Source organism: Anomaloglossus baeobatrachus, unplaced genomic scaffold, assembly GCF_048569485.1.
Source record: "Anomaloglossus baeobatrachus isolate aAnoBae1 unplaced genomic scaffold, aAnoBae1.hap1 Scaffold_5023, whole genome shotgun sequence".
Classification (NCBI taxonomy): Eukaryota; Metazoa; Chordata; class Amphibia; order Anura; family Aromobatidae; genus Anomaloglossus; species Anomaloglossus baeobatrachus.
This window is the reverse complement of record NW_027444379.1, coordinates 405-23,964: the sequence shown is the minus strand read 5'-3', so window position 1 is coordinate 23,964 and position 23,560 is coordinate 405. Positions and strand designations below refer to the sequence as shown.

The window sequence follows — 23,560 nt, the reverse complement described above, 5'->3', positions numbered from 1 at the left end:
CATACAATGTATCCATCTGATGTCCTAGGTGGGGACAGACACATTGTAAAAATCTGCAAACTAGAATGTTCCATTCGCTGACAGCAAGCAGAAATGTGTGAATGTTGAGGAGCTGGTGCAGCGCTTTTCCTGTTATGATGCATTGTCGCGCCGCCCTCCGCCTCCGCTCACCTGGTGATCTCCTGCTGCAGCTGGGACACGGAGGGCACGTAGTAAACCACCCCAAAATACACGGTGGACTCCAGCGCGTACTTGTCCAGCTGCTTCTTCAGAGGTTTCTCCAGGTCCACCCATCGCTGCTGGTTCTGCTTGTTGTAATACCATAGGCTGAAGTAGGTCACCTGACAGGAGGATGACAGTAATAACGTGATTACAGAGCGGTGACAAATCATCAACCAATACCCCCGAGAGTGTGATACCGACCCCAACAGGAGCACCAGACCCACGGACCAAGAGCTAAACCCACGGACCGAGCACAGACCAAGAGCTAAACCCACGGACCGAGCACAGACCAAGAGTTAAACCCACGGACCGAGCACAGACCCACAGACCCAGCACCAGACCCACAGACCAAGAGCTAAACCCACGGACTGAGCACAGACCCACAGACCAAGAGCTAGAACCACAGACCCAGCACCAGACCCACAGACCACGAGCTAAACCCACGGACCGAGCACAGACCCACAGACCAAGAGCTAAACCCACGGACCGAGCACAGACCCACAGACCAAGAGCTAGACCCACGGACCGAGCACAGACCCACAGACCAAGAGCTAGACCCACAGACCCAGCACCAGACCCACAGACCCAGCACCAGACCCACAGACCAAGAGCTAAACCCACGGACCGAGCACAGACCCACAGACCCAGAGCTAAACCCACGGACCGAGCACAGACCAAGAGCTAAACCCACGGACCGAGCACAGACCCACAGACCAAGAGCTAGACCCACAGACCCAGCACCAGACCCACAGACCAAGAGCTAAACCCACGGACCGAGCACAGACCCACAGACCAAGAGCTAGACCCACAGACCCAGCACCAGACCCACAGACCAAGAGCTAAACCCACGGACCGAGCATAGACCCACAGACCCAGAGCTAAACCCACGGACCGAGCACAGACCCAGAGCTAAACCCACGGACCGAGCACAGACCCAGAGCTAAACCCACGGACCGAGCACAGACCCAGAGCTAAACCCACGGACCGAGCACAGACCCAGAGCTAAACCCACGGACCGAGCACAGACCCAGAGCTAAACCCACGGACCGAGCACAGACCCAGAGCTAAACCCACGGACCGAGCACAGACCCACGGACCAAGTGCCAGATCCTCAGACAGAGCACCAGATCCATGGACCCAGAGCTAAACCCACGGACCCAGCACCAGACTCACGGACCCAGCAACATGACCCATGGGCCAATCACCAAACCCCCAATAGAGCAGGGGTGTATGAAAGGGCATAGCAAGGCAGGACAGGGGAGGCAGGAGGAAAAGGACAGGGGAGGCAGGAGGAAAAGGACAGGGGAGGCAGGAGGACAGGGACAGGGGAGGCAGGAGGACAGGGACAGGGGAGGCAGGAGGACAGGGACAGGGGAGGCAGGAGGACAGGGACAGGGGAGGCAGGAGGACAGGGACAGGGGAGGCAGGAGGACAGGGACAGGGGAGGCAGGAGGACAGGGACAGGGGAGGCAGGAGGACAGGGACAGGGGAGGCAGGAGGACAGGGACAGGGGAGGCAGGAGGACAGGGACAGGGGAGGCAGGAGGACAGGGACAGGGGAGGCAGGAGGACAGGGACAGGGGAGGCAGGAGGACAGGGACAGGGGAGGCAGGAGGACAGGGACAGGGGAGGCAGGAGGAAAAGGACATGGCATGTAAGGGCAAGAGGACAGAACGAGAGGGCAGGAGGACAGGACAGGGCACGGCAGTGGCAGTGGTCTCAGATGCTGATAAGACATTGACCAACTGAGTCCTGAACCTACAACCCACGATCAGTCCTAGGGACCCGCAGATGTTATCACACCGACGGCTCCGGGGCAGATAGTGAATGTGACGACTACGTTTTGGTGTCTGCCTGCAGAAAACGTATATGTGCAAAAATGGTGCAAAACAGAGCACACGCTAACGGAGTCTGCTCCATTATAGTCAATGGCCCTGTCGGCGCATGCGTCCGAAACACGTTTTTCGGTGTGGGGGAGGGGCAGTTCGCACGGACCACTGAACGTAAGTAATAGCGCAATGTGAAAGTAGCCTAAGACTTTCCCCCTGGCGGCCGTGCAGAGAGCCGGCTCCGGCCTGGAATTCATTGCACAATAGTGCCCGCTGCATTCCGTGCATTGCTCAGCCGCACGCCCCGGACGGGTTTGGTTGTGAGCAGCCGCAGCTGTCAGCAGCAGGTAACGTCACTGTCACCGGGACGCCACGTGCTTCACATTCCTCACCGCCACCGCACAGCTTCAGGGAAACCTTGCTCAAACTTTCTGTAATACTCCCTCGTTAATTTCAAGACCCCTGCTTGCTGTCAGTGAATTGAAATTCATGTTTTTAAAAATAAAACCTAACATAAAACCTTTCACAGCTGAGAGTTCGTTACAATGAAGCAGTGCTCATCGCTCTCTTGAGCTCAACCCCAGGATCCAAGGGCTTTCCTACACTGATACACTGCACCAAACCCGCAGCTGTCCCAACTGATAAAGTGGCTATAAATATCTATGATTACAGTCCGGCAGAACTACAAGTCCCAGCATGGGCGTCCTTACCTCCCGGAGCTCCAGCCTCTGGGCCACGGCCTCCAGACACTCCTGCCCTGAGCTTTCCACGGACAGGGTGAACTCCACAAACTCGTTGTTGAGCAGTTGGATGCGGGCGACCAGGCAGCTCTTACTGGACACCGTGTATCTCCTCGTGCGCTTCAACTTCAGCCCAAAAGGAAGCGGCATCTTCCCAACGAGCGCGATCAGCAGCAGAGTCCCGAGGGTCCGGCCCGGATCATCCAGCCGCCATTAAATAAAGAGAGAGGAATCTGCACATGTGACACATTCAGGAACCTGCGGGAGAAAAAGCAGAGACATCAGCACCGGGGAGAAAGGGCAGCAACAGGAGCAGCACCGGGGAGAAAAAGGCAGCGACAAGAGCAGCACCGGGGAGAAAAAGGCAGCGACAAGAGCAGCACCGGGGAGAAAAAGGCAGCGACATGAGCAGCACCGGGGAGAAAAAGGCAGCGACATGAGCAGCACCGGGGAGAAAAAGGCAGAGACATGAGCAGCACCGGGGAGAAAAAGGCAGCGACATGAGCAGCACCGGGGAGAAAAAGGCAGAGACATGAGCAGCACCGGGGAGAAAAAGGCAGAGACATGAGCAGCACCGGGGAGAAAAAGGCAGAGACATGAGCAGCACCGGGGAGAAAAAGGCAGAGACATGAGCAGCACCGGGGAGAAAAAGGCAGAGACAGGAGCAGCACCGGGGAGAAAAGGCAGAGACATGAGAAGCACCGGGGAGAAAAGGCAGAGACAGGAGCAGCACCGGGGAGAAAGGGCAGAGACAGGAGCAGCACCGGGGAGAAAGGGCAGAGACAGGAGCAGCACCGGGGAGAAAGGGCAGAGACAGGAGCAGCACCGGGGAGAAAGGGCAGAGACAGGAGCAGCACCGGGGAGAAAGGGCAGAGACAGGAGCAGCACCGGGGAGAAAGGGCAGAGACAGGAGCAGCACCGGGGAGAAAGGGCAGAGACAGGAGCAGCACCGGGGAGAAAGGGCAGAGACAGGAGCAGCACCGGGGAGAAAGGGCAGAGACAGGAGCAGCACCGGGGAGAAAGGGCAGAGACAGGAGCAGCACCGGGGAGAAAGGGCAGAGACAGGAGCAGCACCGGGGAGAAAGGGCAGAGACAGGAGCAGCACCGGGGAGAAAGGGCAGAGACAGGAGCAGCACCGGGGAGAAAGGGCAGAGACAGGAGCAGCACCGGGGAGAAAGGGCAGAGACAGGAGCAGCACCGGGGAGAAAGGGCAGAGACAGGAGCAGCACAGAGCTGGATCACAGCCTGCCCTCCTGTGTATGTACCACAGTCGTGTGTGATACTGGCTTCTGACAGCATCTAATCCCATCTACACAAGTCTGTGCAGGAGCTGAATACACAAAACGGTACAAGACATATTTTATCTAAAATCTTAAAAATAAAGTAAATAACACAAAGGTGGCGGGCGGTGGAAGGATCTGGAGGTTTCAGTAGTCACTGAGCCTGTGCCTCGGGCACCCCAGGTGAAATATTGGGTTCTAGTCTTTTCTCCCTTTGTAGACGTCCAGTGCACGGATAGCAGAGAAGCATCTGACGGCTGCGATATCAGCGCCTTCATTAATATCCACATTCCAAGCAGCGAATTATCAGCCAAGTCCCCGTAACATAATTACCGCTAATCTCACACCCTATAGATTTACATTCTGCAGTTACATAACGGGCGGATAACAGGTGAGAGGAGTATAAATAGCCAGATCTGAGTCACTGCCGCTATTATAGTATCAGGGCCGCGACCGAGAGCGAAAGCAAAAGGTGGAGAAAACGTGTACCATGTGCACAACTAATGTGCGGGAGAAGGACAGAAGACAAGACTGCATAAATAACACTTAATATAGCTCCACTACAAGCGGGAAACACCCCATAACCGCATACTTTACTGATCCTGTATTATGCTCCAGAGCTGCGCTCACTATTCTGCTGGTGCAGTCACTGTGTACATACATTACATTACTGATCCTGAGTTACCTCCTGTATTATACCCCAGAGCTGCACTCACTATTCTGCTGGTGCAGTCACTGTGTACATACATTACATTACTAATCCTGAGTTACCTCCTGTATTATACTCCAGAGCTGCGCTCACTATTCTGCTGGTGCAGTCACTGTGTACATACATTACATTACTAATCCTGAGTTACCTCCTGTATTATACTCCAGAGCTGCACTCACTATTCTGCTGGTGCAGTCACTGTGTACATACATTACATTACTGATCCTGAGTTACCTCCTGTATTATACTCCAGAGCTGCACTCACTATTCTGCTGGTGCACCACTTTACTGATTCTGAATTATATCCTGTATGTAGTGGAAACCCCTTTTCCTGGGAGAACTTTGGGGGTGAGATGCAAGGGATCTCCAGATCTGCCAATGTGGGTCCAAATAATAGGAACACAGCCAGTGTCAGGGTATCAGCCTTGTCTAACTTCACTTGACAAAGCGCACATATTTATTACAACTACAGAAGAATGGGGACGGCTCAGTCCTTATCCAAAAGCAGATAGAATTCACAACACAAAGTCCATGAACCACAGATTCTGCTGGAAAAAGTTTAAACAAGGATTAAAACTGTCTGAGAATTCAGTCATAAAATGTAACAAAACAAATACATAAAATGTGCTGTGATTCCGAACAACATAAACAACCCATATGCAAAACACAAAATTATCAGATATATAATTGTCTAAATGATAATAAATACAAGATATAAAATATTCACCAGAACATTTATTATAACCCAGAGCTGCACTCACTATTCTGCTAGTGGAGTCACTGTGTATATACATTACTGATCCTGTTACCTCCTGTATTATACCCCAGAGCTGCACTCACTATTCTGCTGGTGCAGTCACTGTGTGCATACATTACATTACTGATCCTGAGTTACCTCCTGTATTATACCCCAGAGCTGTACTCACTATTCTGCTGGTGCAGTCACTATGTACATACATTACATTACTGATCCTGAGTTACCTCCTGTATTATACCCCAGAGCTGCACTCACCATTCTGCTGGTGCAGTCACTGTGTACATACATTACATTACTGATCCTGAGTTACCTCCTGTTTTATACTCCAGAGCTGCACTCACTATTCTGCTGGTGGAGTCACTGTGTACATACATTACATTACTGATCCTGAGTTACCTCCTGTATTATACCCCAGAGCTGCACTCACTATTCTGCTGGTGGAGTCACTGTGTACATACATTACATTACTGATCCTGAGTTACCTCCTGTATTATACTCCAGAGCTGCACTCACTATTCTGCTGGTACGGAGTCCCCTTTACTCCCCCACCACCACATATACATACATACACTAATTATATAAATATATATATATTTATATTACACATACACACACACACACACACACACACACACACACTATATTACTGATCCTGAGTTGGTTGGGAGCGATCACACGGGCGGGCCCAACCCCCGCCTCCTCTGGGGAGCGGTCGGTCACCACGCGCAAGGGCATGGTGGTCAGGCTCCTCTGGGGAGCGAACGCGCGCGGGCGGGCCAGACCCTCAGCTCCCCTGGGGAGTGGGCAGGGCCAAGCCTCGGATCCCCTGGGGAGCAATCGCCCGCACGGGCCCAACCCTCAGCTCCCCTGGGGAGCAGTTACACGGGAAGGCCCAACCCCTGGCTCCTCTGGGGGAGTGGCTGCATGCAGGCAAATGGTCTGGCCCAAGCCCCAGCTCAGCTCAGCTCAGCTCCTCTGGGAATCAGGAGGAGAGGGGAGGCACTGGACTAACCCGACATGCCACGCTGGAAGGCAGCCACACTCACTGGGGCACAGGCCCATCTTCAGCTCTGCATACAAGGGAAAGACAAATGACTGGCACGCAGTTAGGAGCCCACCCCTCCACTGGGAGGCTGCCTCTTTTGCACTCCTGCCCAGCAGGGCCTCACTGTGAATCTCTCAGATGCACCCACACAGAAGAGCCGTTCTTGACCTGCTTGGTGGCAGCCACTCCCAGACACAGGCAAGAGTATGGAGCTACGGCCCAAATAGACATTGCTGGGGCCACTGGTAGTACTGAACAGTTACACATGACCCAGAGCCCATAGGTAACACACTGCACTTGACCATCTGTGGCTGAACACTATAAATATATTGGACATATAATCACATACCGATATATAGATATATATATATATATATATATATAGATATATATATATATATATATATATATATATATATATATATATATATATATATATATAATCTATATATATATATATATATATATATATATATATATATATATATATATATATATATATATACACACAGAATCACATTTTGGTGTACGTTTGTTAGGTATACTAAGCTATGCTGGAGCTGGATTATGTATCAGTAATGAATATTCCCTGTCTGCATTGATATACACTGTTTGCTGCCATTTCCAGCACAACGCCAGTCATTTCTTGTATCTGTGAGTGCAGCTGTGACCAACCTTCTCATAAAAACAAAAATCACCATCTCACTGTAAAGGTGGCTTTACACACTGCAACATCGCAAACGACATCGCTGTAACGTCCCCGGTTTTGTGACGTAATAGAGCGACCTCCCCAGGACATTGCAGTGTGTGACACACATCAGCTCCCGGCCCCTGCTGTGAAGTTGTGATCGCTACAAATCGTTCAGGACCATTCTTAGGTCCTTTGTTTCCCGCTGTGCAGCATGATCGCTAGCAAGTCTCAGTGTGTAAAGGGGACTTTACAGCGACTTCCCTTTCAAAAAGCTGCTTTACAACGTCCCCAACAACCAGCTAGGTCGCTCTGCAGGTCCGGATCGCTGTTGCGTCGTTGGCCAGGTTTGCCTGTTTGACAGCTCACCAGAGACTTTGTAGCGATCCCGGCCAGGTTGGGATCGCTGGTGGGATCGCTAGAAAGTTTCAGTGTGTAAACCCAGCTTAAGTCTATGAGAGCCTGGTTCTGTCGGCTGAGTGAACAGGAAAAAGAAGCTATCACATGATGCAGTAGAGGACTGGAGCGGCGCTGGAAACGGCAGAAAACAGCAAGTATTATAATGCATCCAGTAGACATATACTATCAGTAGTGTTAGATCCCATCCATTAGCTACAGTATCTGCATCTGGTTCACAGCACTAATAACAGTCACCACTAGGGGGAGTGTAGTAACTAGAACACAGTGAGCTCCTCCTAGTGGTGGATTCTTACACCACAATTTTATATCTCCATCTACTCAGGGGACTTAAGAGCTTTGGATCAGGAAAACTGAGTCCAGATAACCATGAAGATATATTAAGAAATTAATCTTCAGAAAATTATGAAGCAAGAATGACTGTAGAGATCCCCTTTAAGTGCACTTACGTTACAGTAAAGGCCCGGTGTGGGCAGTAAGGCTAGTACTGATGTGCTTTGTTGCTGGATGTAGCTAAGCAGCGAGCAAATAGCTCTGTGCTGAGGCGAGTCTCATATCTCTCCATCATACTCAGTGAATTCTTGTGGGTTCATTTAGCTGCCAACTAGAGGATCACTTTTTGCCAAGTTGAGCAGAAGGGAAAAAAATAAAAACTAAAATCACAAGACCCGTGAGTGAGTGCCCGCTGGCTGCACAGTGTGGTAACTCCGGACCACACCTGACACAGCGGGGTCATCACCTCCGCAGACCGGACCTACAGGAAACCTCCTGATCATTCATGGAATGTTCCAGAACATCAGCAGGAGCGGGACACAGACACTGAAATGAGATTAACTCTGCTCATGCCAGCCGACCCCCGGACGCGTACTACAGCGCAGACAATGCTCTGTGAGCTCAGCACCAGTCTCTCCCATCCTGTTTGTTACAAAGTATCCATCCATGAAAATAAAATGTAACAATCTAAGGCTATGTCCGCACTTTGCGTTTTTAGCTGTGTTTTGAACTGCAGCGTTTTCATGCCAAAATGCTTGCGTTTTGCTTTTCATGCAAAGTCAATGGGACATTGAGCTTTCTTGTGCGCACTTTGCTCTTCTAAACGCCACGTTTAATAGGTCAGTTGTTTTTGCCATTTGATCTGCGTTTTGATAACATTGAAGTCAATGAGAAGTCAAAATGCAAGCTAAATCAAAATACCAGCGTTTTACATGCTTTTTTTATGCAGAAAACATGTTTTTAACAAAATAAAAGCATGTGTTTAGTCAATTAAAATAATGATATCATGTCCCTTTACACACGCACATAGTCCGACAATTAAATTAATGAAAATCCATGATTTAACTTTATTTTATGCATAAATATATTAAAAGTTACAATTTCAAGTAAATTATCTATTTTGTGTATGATCTTACGCATGATATTTGTTAAAATGTTTTCCGTTTTTTTCATAGTGTTTGACTGTTTAAACTTTATTTAGCAGTGTCTTTATGTTCAAAACGCATCTGTCTTTATGCAATGAAAAAGCATGTAAAAAGCGCTAAAAACGCGGTAAATACGCACGCATATTTATAGCACTTTGATGGTCAAAAGCAACTTTGGCAAAAGCAATTTCTGCCATAGGATGCGTTTAAAACTGCAACTACCTCGATGCAAAGTGCGCACATAGCCTAAATGTAAATTTCTGCAGCAAAAACGCAAAAAAAAGTGGATAAATATGCAGTGTGCACAGGGCCTTAGGCCGTGGCCTTTGTCTGCAAAAGCCATTAGCAAGACAAAAAAAAATGTAATGAGAACGACAATGCAAAAAAAAAAAAAAAAAGCCAGAATTACACCAATACCTGGTCCCAACATCCGTACATTGCAGCCACCATGATAAAAGACAGACGTGGCAAAGAGCAAATGAACAACTACTCACACTCCCATCATCCACAGGGTGGGGGCGCTTAACAATAAAATGCCAACGGACACGACTGCTGATACATGAAGTGCACCATGCCAGCTTAGTGACATCTATATTAGATGAGTGACTACATAAGGATGCTTTCATACATCCGGTTTTTGCTGAGCGGCACAATACGGCGCTTTGCAGAAAAAAGCGCAACCGTTTTTTTTGCAGCCAGTTGCGTTTTTTCCGCATGGCCTTGCGTTGCATCTGGTTTTTGCCAGATGCAGCATATTTAGCCCATGCGGCGGCCAGATGGAACGTTGCATGGCACGGTTTTTTGTGAGGCAAAAAAACCATATTGCGCCGGCGCGATTTACAATGCAAGCCTATGGACGCCGGATGCAGTGTCCTGCAGCAAAAAAAACACATCCGGCCACCGGATGCGTTTTTTTTGCACTGCGCATGCTCAGTATCAAGCCGCATCCGTCAAAAAACGGACAGGCCGCATAGAAAAACTTGTGTAATGGATCCGTTTTTTTCGCTGCATCCGTTGCTTAGGCTACTTTCACACATCCGGTTTGAGCCCTGCGGCTCAATCCGGCTGTGAAAACTATGCAACGGATGCGGTGAAAACACCGCATCCTTTGCATACGTTTTTACATGCGGCCGGTCCGGTTTTTTCCGGTTGCGGCATGCTACTGAGCATGCGCAGTGGAAAATACCGCATGCGGCGACCGGATGCGTTTTTTTCCGCATCGCGCCGCATCCGGCCTCCATAGGGATGCATTGAAAAATGCGCCGCAGCGGCCGGATGCGGCGCGATGCGGTGTTTTTTGCCGGAGCAAAAAACGTTGCAGGGTACGTTCGATCCAGCCGCCGCATCGGCTAAATCTGCCACATGCGGCAAAAACCGGACCGAACGCAAGCCCCTACGGCACAATGCGGCACTAATGTAAGTCAATGCAAAAAAAACCGCAATCGGCGTTACAAAAGCCGGTTGCGGTTTTTCTGCAGAACGCCGTATTGTGCCGCAGAGCAAAAATCCGGATGTGTGAAAGTACCCTTAGGTTTTTGAACCGGATTGAGCCGCACTGCAAAAACCAGATGTGTGAAAGCAGCCTAAGTGCACCCCCACAAGGACAAACACCCCAATACCCCACCATCACTACAGGGCAACGCTGCAGTCTGCAAAAACATTTGCGGTATAAAGTTGACAATTTAGGCACCTGTTTGTCATGTGGTCCTGCTCCATCCTGGTATTGTGACCAGACAATTCCTTTTAGGTCACAGAAAACAAAGCCACTGATAGCTTTATGGCACAGATTAGGAAAGATGCTCAGCTCTTGTAGCCTATGCTGGGATCCCTGGTGACCCCAATAAAGCAGCTGTGCATGGAGCAGAGGTGAAGCATGCATAGTTTACTTTTAATTCTCTGTGGTACGGTTGTTATAACCGAGTACACACTGCGCGATTTTCACCAGCAGTGCCATAGAGAATGAATGGAGGGTCGAGCATGTGCACATAAGCTCCTTCAGATGGGGGCTCTGCAGAGCCTAACCGGACCCCTGGCGTTCACCAAGTAGTCCCATATCCTATAAATCAGGAATAACTTTACAATTTGACACAAATGCTTTAAACAAATCTGTCCAAAAAGCTCTGAACCAGAATTTAGCCTCAAGGTAAATGCGGCCGTTGATACTTCACAGATGAACATTTTGCTCCAGGAAAAGTAACAAGAAACTAAACAGAAAAATAGCATTGATACTGTCAGCATAAAGACATTCTAGGGTTTGTATCACCCGACCATTTACAATGCTGCAGATCAGAATCTACAGACCGGATTCATATACACCCCGATATCAGCGATCATCCCCTAAAAAGGAATACATTCATGTAACAAGCCCTGATAATTCTGTAGGACCGAACATTGACCGGTGTCTGATACAAATCAGGGTCACAACATAAAGACAAGCGCCCGTGCAGCATTTGCAGGCTTTTCATGTCACTATTTGCTGTTGTCTTGTAGTATCTAAAATCTTTACCATGGTGTACAAGGTTCAAGGATTTTGCACATGCTTTTTGGGGTCTCCTGTTAGAGCAAAGGGTCGCACATTCTGCAAAGAAGTTGCACAAAAATTTCAGGCGTACAGGAATAATAATAATAAAAAAAAAAAAAAAAATCACTATAGGTAGGACCAGCGTTACACAAATTATCAGCAGTGAACACCTGGAAAATAAAAACCCTCCTGCAATTACAAACATAAGAAAAAGAGGCAAGCACATAAAACAGACGTAAAAATAAATAGATGAAGCAAAAATCAAAAACAGGTGCAAGACACCACCAAAAAGACAAATGAAATAATGTTTTCACAGGAAACCACTGGAGGAGGTCCCGGTATAACCCATGCAATGACGAAAATATATGAAGAGACCCGATAACAGTGCAGGGTCCCGAGTGACAGAAGCCCCCACTCTCTGCTGGAGCACAGAGGGGACAGTCTGCGCTGCCAGGGCCTGGATCCCCTGCTACAGTCACTGCTTAATATAGACCCATGAACATCCCATCCAGACTTCCAAGAACGCTCCCAACCCCCAACCTGGACCCAACTACCCCCAAACTGCATGACCCTACAGCAGAAAAAGCACCGTCCCCCAATCACTCCACGGAGCACCCCGCACACACACGGGTCACTCTGGGAAGTACAGTATATAACAAACACAATCAGACACATTCTGCAGAACGCACAAGATACAATGTATCAGGACATAACACAAGGGACAACATGACTCTACTGACAAACACAGCAGTACAGTGCGGTACAACGTATCAATCCAGGGGTACACAGCGGTACAACGTAACAGTCCTGGGGAACAACATAACAGTCCTGGGGAACAACATAACAGTCCTGGGGAACAACATAACAGTCCTGGGGAACAACATAACAGTCCTGGGGAACAACATAACAGTCCTGGGGAACAACATAACAGTCCTGGGGAACAACATAACAGTCCTGGGGAACAACATAACAGTCCTGGGGAACAACATAACAGTCCTGGGGAACAACATAACAGTCCTGGGGAACAACATAACAGTCCTGGGGAACAACATAACAGTCCTGGGGAACAACATAACAGTCCTGGGGAACAACATAACAGTCCTGGGGAACAACATAACAGTCCTGGGGAACAACATAACAGTCCTGGGGAACAACATAACAGTCCTGGGGAACAACATAACAGTCCTGGGGAACAACATAACAGTCCTGGGGAACAACATAACAGTCCTGGGGAACAACATAACAGTCCTGGGGAACAACATAACAGTCCTGGGGAACAACATAACAGTCCTGGGGAACAACATAACAGTCCTGGGGAACAACATAACAGTCCTGGGGAACAACATAACAGTCCTGGGGAACAACATAACAGTCCTGGGGAACAACATAACAGTCCTGGGGAACAACATAACAGTCCTGGGGAACAACATAACAGTCCTGGGGAACAACATAACAGTCCTGGGGAACAACATAACAGTCCTGGGGAACAACATAACAGTCCTGGGGAACAACATAACAGTCCTGGGGAACAACATAACAGTCCTGGGGAACAACATAACAGTCCTGGGGAACAACATAACAGTCCTGGGGAACAACATAACAGTCCTGGGGAACAACATAACAGTCCTGGGGAACAACATAACAGTCCTGGGGAACAACATAACAGTCCTGGGGAACAACATAACAGTCCTGGGGAACAACATAACAGTCCTGGGGAACAACATAACAGTCCTGGGGAACAACATAACAGTCCTGGGGAACAACATAACAGTCCTGGGGAACAACATAACAGTCCTGGGGAACAACATAACAGTCCTGGGGAACAACATAACAGTCCTGGGGAACAACATAACAGTCCTGGGGAACAACATAACAGTCCTGGGGAACAACATAACAGTCCTGGGGAACAACATAACAGTCCTGGGGAACAACATAACAGTCCTGGGGAACAACATAACAGTCCTGGGGAACAACATAACAGTCCTGGGGAACAACATAACAGTCCTGGGGAACAACATAACAGTCCTGGGGAACAACATAACAGTCCTGGGGAACAACATAACAGTCCTGGGGAACAACATAACAGTCCTGGGGAACAACATAACAGTCCTGGGGAACAACATAACAGTCCTGGGGAACAACATAACAGTCCTGGGGAACAACATAACAGTCCTGGGGAACAACATAACAGTCCTGGGGAACAACATAACAGTCCTGGGGAACAACATAACAGTCCTGGGGAACAACATAACAGTCCTGGGGAACAACATAACAGTCCTGGGGAACAACATAACAGTCCTGGGGAACAACATAACAGTCCTGGGGAACAACATAACAGTCCTGGGGAACAACATAACAGTCCTGGGGAACAACATAACAGTCCTGGGGAACAACATAACAGTCCTGGGGAACAACATAACAGTCCTGGGGAACAACATAACAGTCCTGGGGAACAACATAACAGTCCTGGGGAACAACATAACAGTCCTGGGGAACAACATAACAGTCCTGGGGAACAACATAACAGTCCTGGGGAACAACATAACAGTCCTGGGGAACAACATAACAGTCCTGGGGAACAACATAACAGTCCTGGGGAACAACATAACAGTCCTGGGGAACAACATAACAGTCCTGGGGAACAACATAACAGTCCTGGGGAACAACATAACAGTCCTGGGGAACAACATAACAGTCCTGGGGAACAACATAACAGTCCTGGGGAACAACATAACAGTCCTGGGGAACAACATAACAGTCCTGGGGAACAACATAACAGTCCTGGGGAACAACATAACAGTCCTGGGGAACAACATAACAGTCCTGGGGAACAACATAACAGTCCTGGGGAACAACATAACAGTCCTGGGGAACAACATAACAGTCCTGGGGAACAACATAACAGTCCTGGGGAACAACATAACAGTCCTGGGGAACAACATAACAGTCCTGGGGAACAACATAACAGTCCTGGGGAACAACATAACAGTCCTGGGGAACAACATAACAGTCCTGGGGAACAACATAACAGTCCTGGGGAACAACATAACAGTCCTGGGGAACAACATAACAGTCCTGGGGAACAACATAACAGTCCTGGGGAACAACATAACAGTCCTGGGGAACAACATAACAGTCCTGGGGAACAACATAACAGTCCTGGGGAACAACATAACAGTCCTGGGGAACAACATAACAGTCCTGGGGAACAACATAACAGTCCTGGGGAACAACATAACAGTCCTGGGGAACAACATAACAGTCCTGGGGAACAACATAACAGTCCTGGGGAACAACATAACAGTCCTGGGGAACAACATAACAGTCCTGGGGAACAACATAACAGTCCTGGGGAACAACATAACAGTCCTGGGGAACAACATAACAGTCCTGGGGAACAACATAACAGTCCTGGGGAACAACATAACAGTCCTGGGGAACAACATAACAGTCCTGGGGAACAACATAACAGTCCTGGGGAACAACATAACAGTCCTGGGGAACAACATAACAGTCCTGGGGAACAACATAACAGTCCTGGGGAACAACATAACAGTCCTGGGGAACAACATAACAGTCCTGGGGAACAACATAACAGTCCTGGGGAACAACATAACAGTCCTGGGGAACAACATAACAGTCCTGGGGAACAACATAACAGTCCTGGGGAACAACATAACAGTCCTGGGGAACAACATAACAGTCCTGGGGAACAACATAACAGTCCTGGGGAACAACATAACAGTCCTGGGGAACAACATAACAGTCCTGGGGAACAACATAACAGTCCTGGGGAACAACATAACAGTCCTGGGGAACAACATAACAGTCCTGGGGAACAACATAACAGTCCTGGGGAACAACATAACAGTCCTGGGGAACAACATAACAGTCCTGGGGAACAACATAACAGTCCTGGGGAACAACATAACAGTCCTGGGGAACAACATAACAGTCCTGGGGAACAACATAACAGTCCTGGGGAACAACATAACAGTCCTGGGGAACAACATAACAGTCCTGGGGAACAACATAACAGTCCTGGGGAACAACATAACAGTCCTGGGGAACAACATAACAGTCCTGGGGAACAACATAACAGTCCTGGGGAACAACATAACAGTCCTGGGGAACAACATAACAGTCCTGGGGAACAACATAACAGTCCTGGGGAACAACATAACAGTCCTGGGGAACAACATAACAGTCCTGGGGAACAACATAACAGTCCTGGGGAACAACATAACAGTCCTGGGGAACAACATAACAGTCCTGGGGAACAACATAACAGTCCTGGGGAACAACATAACAGTCCTGGGGAACAACATAACAGTCCTGGGGAACAACATAACAGTCCTGGGGAACAACATAACAGTCCTGGGGAACAACATAACAGTCCTGGGGAACAACATAACAGTCCTGGGGAACAACATAACAGTCCTGGGGAACAACATAACAGTCCTGGGGAACAACATAACAGTCCTGGGGAACAACATAACAGTCCTGGGGAACAACATAACAGTCCTGGGGAACAACATAACAGTCCTGGGGAACAACATAACAGTCCTGGGGAACAACATAACAGTCCTGGGGAACAACATAACAGTCCTGGGGAACAACATAACAGTCCTGGGGAACAACATAACAGTCCTGGGGAACAACATAACAGTCCTGGGGAACAACATAACAGTCCTGGGGAACAACATAACAGTCCTGGGGAACAACATAACAGTCCTGGGGAACAACATAACAGTCCTGGGGAACAACATAACAGTCCTGGGGAACAACATAACAGTCCTGGGGAACAACATAACAGTCCTGGGGAACAACATAACAGTCCTGGGGAACAACATAACAGTCCTGGGGAACAACATAACAGTCCTGGGGAACAACATAACAGTCCTGGGGAACAACATAACAGTCCTGGGGAACAACATAACAGTCCTGGGGAACAACATAACAGTCCTGGGGAACAACATAACAGTCCTGGGGAACAACATAACAGTCCTGGGGAACAACATAACAGTCCTGGGGAACAACATAACAGTCCTGGGGAACAACATAACAGTCCTGGGGAACAACATAACAGTCCTGGGGAACAACATAACAGTCCTGGGGAACAACATAACAGTCCTGGGGAACAACATAACAGTCCTGGGGAACAACATAACAGTCCTGGGGAACAACATAACAGTCCTGGGGAACAACATAACAGTCCTGGGGAACAACATAACAGTCCTGGGGAACAACATAACAGTCCTGGGGAACAACATAACAGTCCTGGGGAACAACATAACAGTCCTGGGGAACAACATAACAGTCCTGGGGAACAACATAACAGTCCTGGGGAACAACATAACAGTCCTGGGGAACAACATAACAGTCCTGGGGAACAACATAACAGTCCTGGGGAACAACATAACAGTCCTGGGGAACAACATAACAGTCCTGGGGAACAACATAACAGTCCTGGGGAACAACATAACAGTCCTGGGGAACAACATAACAGTCCTGGGGAACAACATAACAGTCCTGGGGAACAACATAACAGTCCTGGGGAACAACATAACAGTCCTGGGGAACAACATAACAGTCCTGGGGAACAACATAACAGTCCTGGGGAACAACATAACAGTCCTGGGGAACAACATAACAGTCCTGGGGAACAACATAACAGTCCTGGGGAACAACATAACAGTCCTGGGGAACAACATAACAGTCCTGGGGAACAACATAACAGTCCTGGGGAACAACATAACAGTCCTGGGGAACAACATAACAGTCCTGGGGAACAACATAACAGTCCTGGGGAACAACATAACAGTCCTGGGGAACAACATAACAGTCCTGGGGAACAACATAACAGTCCTGGGGAACAACATAACAGTCCTGGGGAACAACATAACAGTCCTGGGGAACAACATAACAGTCCTGGGGAACAACATAACAGTCCTGGGGAACAACATAACAGTCCTGGGGAACAACATAACAGTCCTGGGGAACAACATAACAGTCCTGGGGAACAACATAACAGTCCTGGGGAACAACATAACAGTCCTGGGGAACAACATAACAGTCCTGGGGAACAACATAACAGTCCTGGGGAACAACATAACAGTCCTGGGGAACAACATAACAGTCCTGGGGAACAACATAACAGTCCTGGGGAACAACATAACAGTCCTGGGGAACAACATAACAGTCCTGGGGAACAACATAACAGTCCTGGGGAACAACATAACAGTCCTGGGGAACAACATAACAGTCCTGGGGAACAACATAACAGTCCTGAGGTACAACATAACAGTCCTGAGGTACAACATAACAGTCCTGAGGTACAACATAACAGTCCTGAGGTACAACGCGGTACAACATAACAGTCCTGAGGTACAACATAACAGTCCTGGGGTACAACATAACAGTCCTGAGGTACAACGCGGTACAACATAACAGTCCTGGGGTACACAGCGGTACAACATAACAGTCCTGAGGTACACAGCGGTACAACATAACTGTCCTGAGGTACACAGCGGTACAACATAACTGTCCTGAGGTACACAGCGGTACAACATAACAGTCCTGAGGTACACAGCGGTACAACATAACAGTCCTGAGGTACACAGCGGTACAACATAACAGTCCTGAGGTACACAGCGGTACAACATAACAGTCCTGGGGTACACAGCGGTACAACATAACAGTCCTGAGGTACACAGCGGTACAACATAACAGTCCTGAGGTACACAGCGGTACAACATAACAGTCCTGGGGTACACAGCGGTACAACATAACAGTCCTGAGGTACACAGCGGTACAACATAACTGTCCTGAGGTACACAGCGGTACAACATAACTGTCCTGAGGTACACAGCGGTACAACATAACTGTCCTGAGGTACACAGCGGTACAACATAACAGTCCTGGGGAACACAGCGGTACAACATAACAGTCCTGGGGAACACAGCGGTACAACATAACAGTCCTGGGGTACACAGCGGTACAACATAACAGTCCTGAGGTACACAGCGGTACAACATAACAGTCCTGAGGTACACAGCGGTACAACATAACAGTCCTGGGGTACACAGCGGTACAACATAACAGTCCTGAGGTACACAGCGGTACAACATAACTGTCCTGAGGTACACAGCGGTACAACATAACTGTCCTGAGGTACACAGCGGTACAACATAACAGTCCTGAGGTACACAGCGGTACAACATAACTGTCCTGAGGTACACAGCGGTACAACATAACAGTCCTGAGGTACACAGCGGTACAACATAACAGTCCTGGGGAACACAGCGGTACAACATAACAGTCCTGGGGAACACAGCGGTACAACATAACAGTCCTGGGGTACACAGCGGTACAACATAACAGTCCTGGGGTACACAGCGGTACAACATAACAGTCCTGGGGTACACAGCGGTACAACATAACAGTCCTGGGGTACACAGCGGTACAACATAACAGTCCTGGGGTACACAGCGGTACAACATAACAGTCCTGAGGTACAACATAACAGTCCTGGGGTACACAGCGGTACAACATAACAGTCCTGGGGTACACAGCGGTACAACATAACAGTCCTGGGGTACACAGCGGTACAACATAACAGTCCTGGGGTACACAGCGGTACAACATAACAGTCCTGGGGTACACAGCGGTACAACATAACAGTCCTGGGGTACACAGCGGTACAACATAACAGTCCTGGGGTACACAGCGGTACAACATAACAGTCCTGGGGTACACAGCGGTACAACATAACAGTCCTGAGGTACAACATATCAGTCCTGGGGAACACAGCGGTACAACATAACAGTCCTGGGGTACACAGCGGTACAACATAACAGTCCTGGGGTACACAGCGGTACAACATAACAGTCCTGGGGTACACAGCGGTACAACATAACAGTCCTGAGGTACAACATATCAGTCCTGGGGTACACAGCGGTACAATGTAAGTTCTCAACTGTTGCACAGATCCAGGGCAGAGCTGCTGCTTCACTCCTTTGCTCTTTGTCATGTAAATACTAGTCCTCCAGACTCCACAGCACAAGCCCCCCAACACACAGTGCACCCCCCAATGTACACCCTGCAACCAGAATACACTGCGCAGCCCCTCACAGTACACTGTACAGCCCCCCCTCACACACTGTGCAGCCCCCACATAGTACACTCTGAAGCCCTCCACATACTGTGCAGCACCCCATAGCCCCTCACACACTATGCAGCCCCCACATAGTACACTCTGAAGCCCTCCACATACTGTGCAGCACCCCACAGCCCCTCACACAATATGCAGCCCCCACATAGTACACTCTGAAGCCCTCCACATACTGTGCAGCACCCCACAGCCCCTCACACACTATGCAGCCCCCACATAGTACACTCTGAAGCCCTCCACATACTGTGCAGCACCCCACAGCCCCTCACACTGTGCAGCCCCCCCCCCCCCCACAGCCCCTCACACACTGTGCAGCCCCCCACACACTGTGCAGCCCCCCACACACTGTGCAGCCCCCCACACACTGTGCAGCCCCCCACACACTGTGCAGCCCCCCACAGCCCCTCACACACTGTGCAGCCCCCCACAGCCCCTCACACACTGTGCAGCACCCCACAGCCCCTCACACACTGTGCAGCACCCCACAGCCCCTCACACACTGTGCAGCACCCCACAGCCCCTCACACACTGTGCAGCACCCCACAGCCCCTCACACACTGTGCAGCACCCACATAGTACACTCTGAAGCCCCCCACACACTGTGCAGCACCCCACAGCCCCTCACACACTGTGCAGCACCCCACAGCCCCTCACACACTGTGCAGCCCCCATATAGTACACTCTGAAGCCCCCAAATACTGTGCAGCACCCCACAGCCCCTCACACGCTGTGCAGCACCCCACAGCCCCTCACACGCTGTGCAGCACCCCACAGCCCCTCAGCACCCCACAGCCCCTCACACGCTGTGCAGCACCCCACAGCCCCTCACACGCTGTGCAGCACCCCACAGCCCCTCACACGCTGTGCAGCCCCCACATAGTACACTCTGAAGCCCCCCAAATACTGTGCAGCACCCCACAGCCCCTCACACACTGTGCAGCCCCCACATAGTACACTCTGAAGCCCCCCAAATACTGTGCAGCGCCCCACACACGCTGTGCAGCGCCCCACACACGCTGTGCAGCGCCCCACACACGCTGTGCAGCGCCCCACACACGCTGTGCAGCGCCCCACACACACTGTGCAGCGCCCCACACACACTGTGCAGCGCCCCACACACTGTGCAGCGCCCCACACACTGTGCAGCGCCCCACACACTGTGCAGCGCCCCACAGCCCCTCACACGCTGTGCAGCCCCCACAGCCCCTCACACACTGTGCAGCCCCCACATAGTACACTCTGAAGCCCCCCACATACTGTGCAGCACCCCACAGCCCCTCACACACTGTGCAGCACCCCACAGCCCCTCACACACTGTGCAGCACCCCACAGCCCCTCACACACTGTGCAGCACCCCACAGCCCCTCACACACTGTGCAGCACCCCACAGCCCCTCACACACTGTGCAGCTTCCCCCACATAGTACACTCTGAAGCCCCCAAACACCATACAGCCCCCCCACAGGACACCCCGCAGCCCCCCCCACAGGACACCCCGCAGCCCCCCACAGGACACCCCGCAGCCCCCCGGTCCTCACCTCTCGGCTGCAGTCTCTCAGCTCCTCACTTCCTGTCTGTCTGGCGCTGGCAGCAGATCAGTGCGCGCTGTGAGGCGGCTCCGCTGTGGGTGCGAGAATCTTTTTGTGAAATAGTCCGTGCTCCTGTGGCATTACTGCTGCTGATGCCAGCTGTGCGGGGGAGGGGCGCGGGCACCGCTCATACAGGAGCGGAGGGGGAGACTGGTGCCCGCGGAAGGACACGTGGCTCTGTGCAGGGATGAGCTGCCCATGATGTCAGGGGGTTGGAATGCCTGGCAGCGAGACTGCAGAGAGGCTGGTATGGAGGCTGCTAGGGAGGCTTGGCAGGGATGCTGGCGGTGAGCCTGTGCAGGGAGGCTGCTGGTGAGGCTGGTATGGTGGCTGATGGGGAGGCTGGAGGTGAGGCTGTGCAGAGAGGCTGGTATGGAGGTTGTGCAAGGAGGCTGTGGAGGGAGGCTGGAGGTGAGGCTGTGGAGGGAGGCTGGAGGTGAGGCTGTACAGGGAGGCTGCTGGTGAGGCTGTGGAGGGAGGCTGGAGGTGAGGCTGTACAGGGAGGCTGCTGGTGAGGCTGTGCAAAGAGGCTGTGGAGGGAGGCTGTGCAGGGAGGCTGGCGGTGAAGCTGTGCATGGAGGTTGTGCAGGGAGGCTGGGGTTGAGGCTGTGCATGGAGATTGTGCAGGGAGGCTGGTGGTGAGGCTGTGCATGGAGGTTGTGCAGGGAGGCTGGCAGTGCAACTGTGCAGGGAGGCTGGCGGTGCGGCTGTGCAGGGAGGCTGGCGGTGCGGCTGTGCAGGGAGGCTGGCGGTGAAGCTGTGCATGGAGGTTGGGCAGGGAGGCTGGTATGGTGGCTGTCCGTGAGGCTGTGCAGAGAGGCTGGTATGGAGGTTTTGCATGGAGGCTGCTGGTGAGGCTGTGGAGGGAGGCTGGAGGTGAGGCTATGCAGAGAGGCTGGTGGTGAGGCTGTGCAGGGAGGTTGTGCATGCAGGTTGTGCAGGGAGGCTGGTGGTGCGGCTGTGCAGGGAGGCTGGTGGTGCGGTTCTGCAGGGAGGTTGTGCAGGGAGGCTGGCAGTGCAGGGAGGCTGGCGGTGAAGCTATGCATGGAGGTTGTGCAGGGAGGCTGGCGGTGCGGCTGTGCAGGGAGGCTGGCGGTGAAGCTGTGCAGGGAGGTTGTGCAGGGAGGCTGGCGGTGAGGCTGAGGCTGTGCAGGGAGGCTGGTGGTGAGGCTGTGCATGGAGGTTATGCAGGGAGGCTGGCGGTGCGGCTGTGCAGGGAGGCTGGCGGTGCGGCTGTGCAGGGAGGCTGGCGGTGCGGCTGTGCAGAGAGGCTGGAGGTGAAGCTGTGCAGGGAGGCTGGAGGTGAGGCTGTGCATGGAGGCTGGCGGTGAGGCTGTGCAGAGAGGCTGGAGGTGAAGCTGTGCAGGGAGGCTGGAGGTGAGGCTGTGCAGGGAGGCTGGCGGTGAAGCTGTGCATGGAGGTTGTGCAGGGAGGTTGTGCAGGGAGGCTGGCGGTGCGGCTGTGCAGGGAGGCTGGCGGTGAAGCTGTGCAGGGAGGCTGGTGGTGGGGCTGTGCATGGTGGTTGTGCAGGGAGGCTGGCGGTGCGGCTGTGCAGGGAGGCTGGCGGTGCGGCTGTGCAGGGAGGCTGGCAGTGAGGCTGTGCAGGGAGGCTGGCGGTGTAGCTGTGCAGGGAGGCTGGCGGTGAGGCTGTGCAGGGAGGCTGGAGGTGAAGCTGTGCATGGAGGCTGGCGGTGAAGCTGTGCATGGAGGCTGGCGGTGAAGCTGTGCATGGAGGCTGGCGGTGAGGCTGTGCAGGGAGGCTGGCGGTGAGGCTGTGCAGGGAGGCTGGCGGTGAAGCTGTGCAGGGAGGCTGGCGGTGCGGCTGTGCAGGGAGGCTGGCGGTGCGGCTGTGCAGGGAGGCTGGCGGTGCGGCTGTGCAGGGAGGCTGGCGGTGAGGCTGTGCAGGGAGGCTGGCGGTGAAGCTGTGCAGGGAGGCTGGCGGTGAAGCTGTGAGGGGAGGCTGGCGGTGAAGCTGTGCAGGGAGGCTGGCGGTGAAGCTGTGCAGGGAGGCTGGCAGTGAGGGTGGCGGTGAGGCTGTGCAGGGAGGCTGGCGGTGAAGCTGTGCATGGAGGCTGGCGGTGAAGCTGTGCAGGGAGGCTGGCGGTGCGGCTGAGCAGGGAGGCTGGCGGTGAGGGTGGCGGTGAGGCTGTGCAGGGAGGCTGGCGGTGAAGCTG

At 51.5% G+C, this 23,560-nt stretch overlaps 1 protein-coding gene across 1 annotated transcript; it reads right to left on the bottom strand.

Annotated features, from left to right (window-relative positions):
• Positions 1–171: 171 nt before the first annotated feature.
• On the bottom strand, positions 172–21,418 carry LOC142282242 (tyrosine-protein phosphatase non-receptor type 21-like; the record flags this gene model as incomplete). The annotated part of the gene is made up of 3 exons (XM_075332950.1): positions 21,336–21,418; positions 2,761–3,048; positions 172–341 (listed from the first exon to the last, which is right to left on the bottom strand). Coding segments are annotated over exons 2-3 (350 nt in total), but the record flags the coding sequence as incomplete, so codon positions are not given.
• Positions 21,419–23,560: the final 2,142 nt, after the last annotated feature.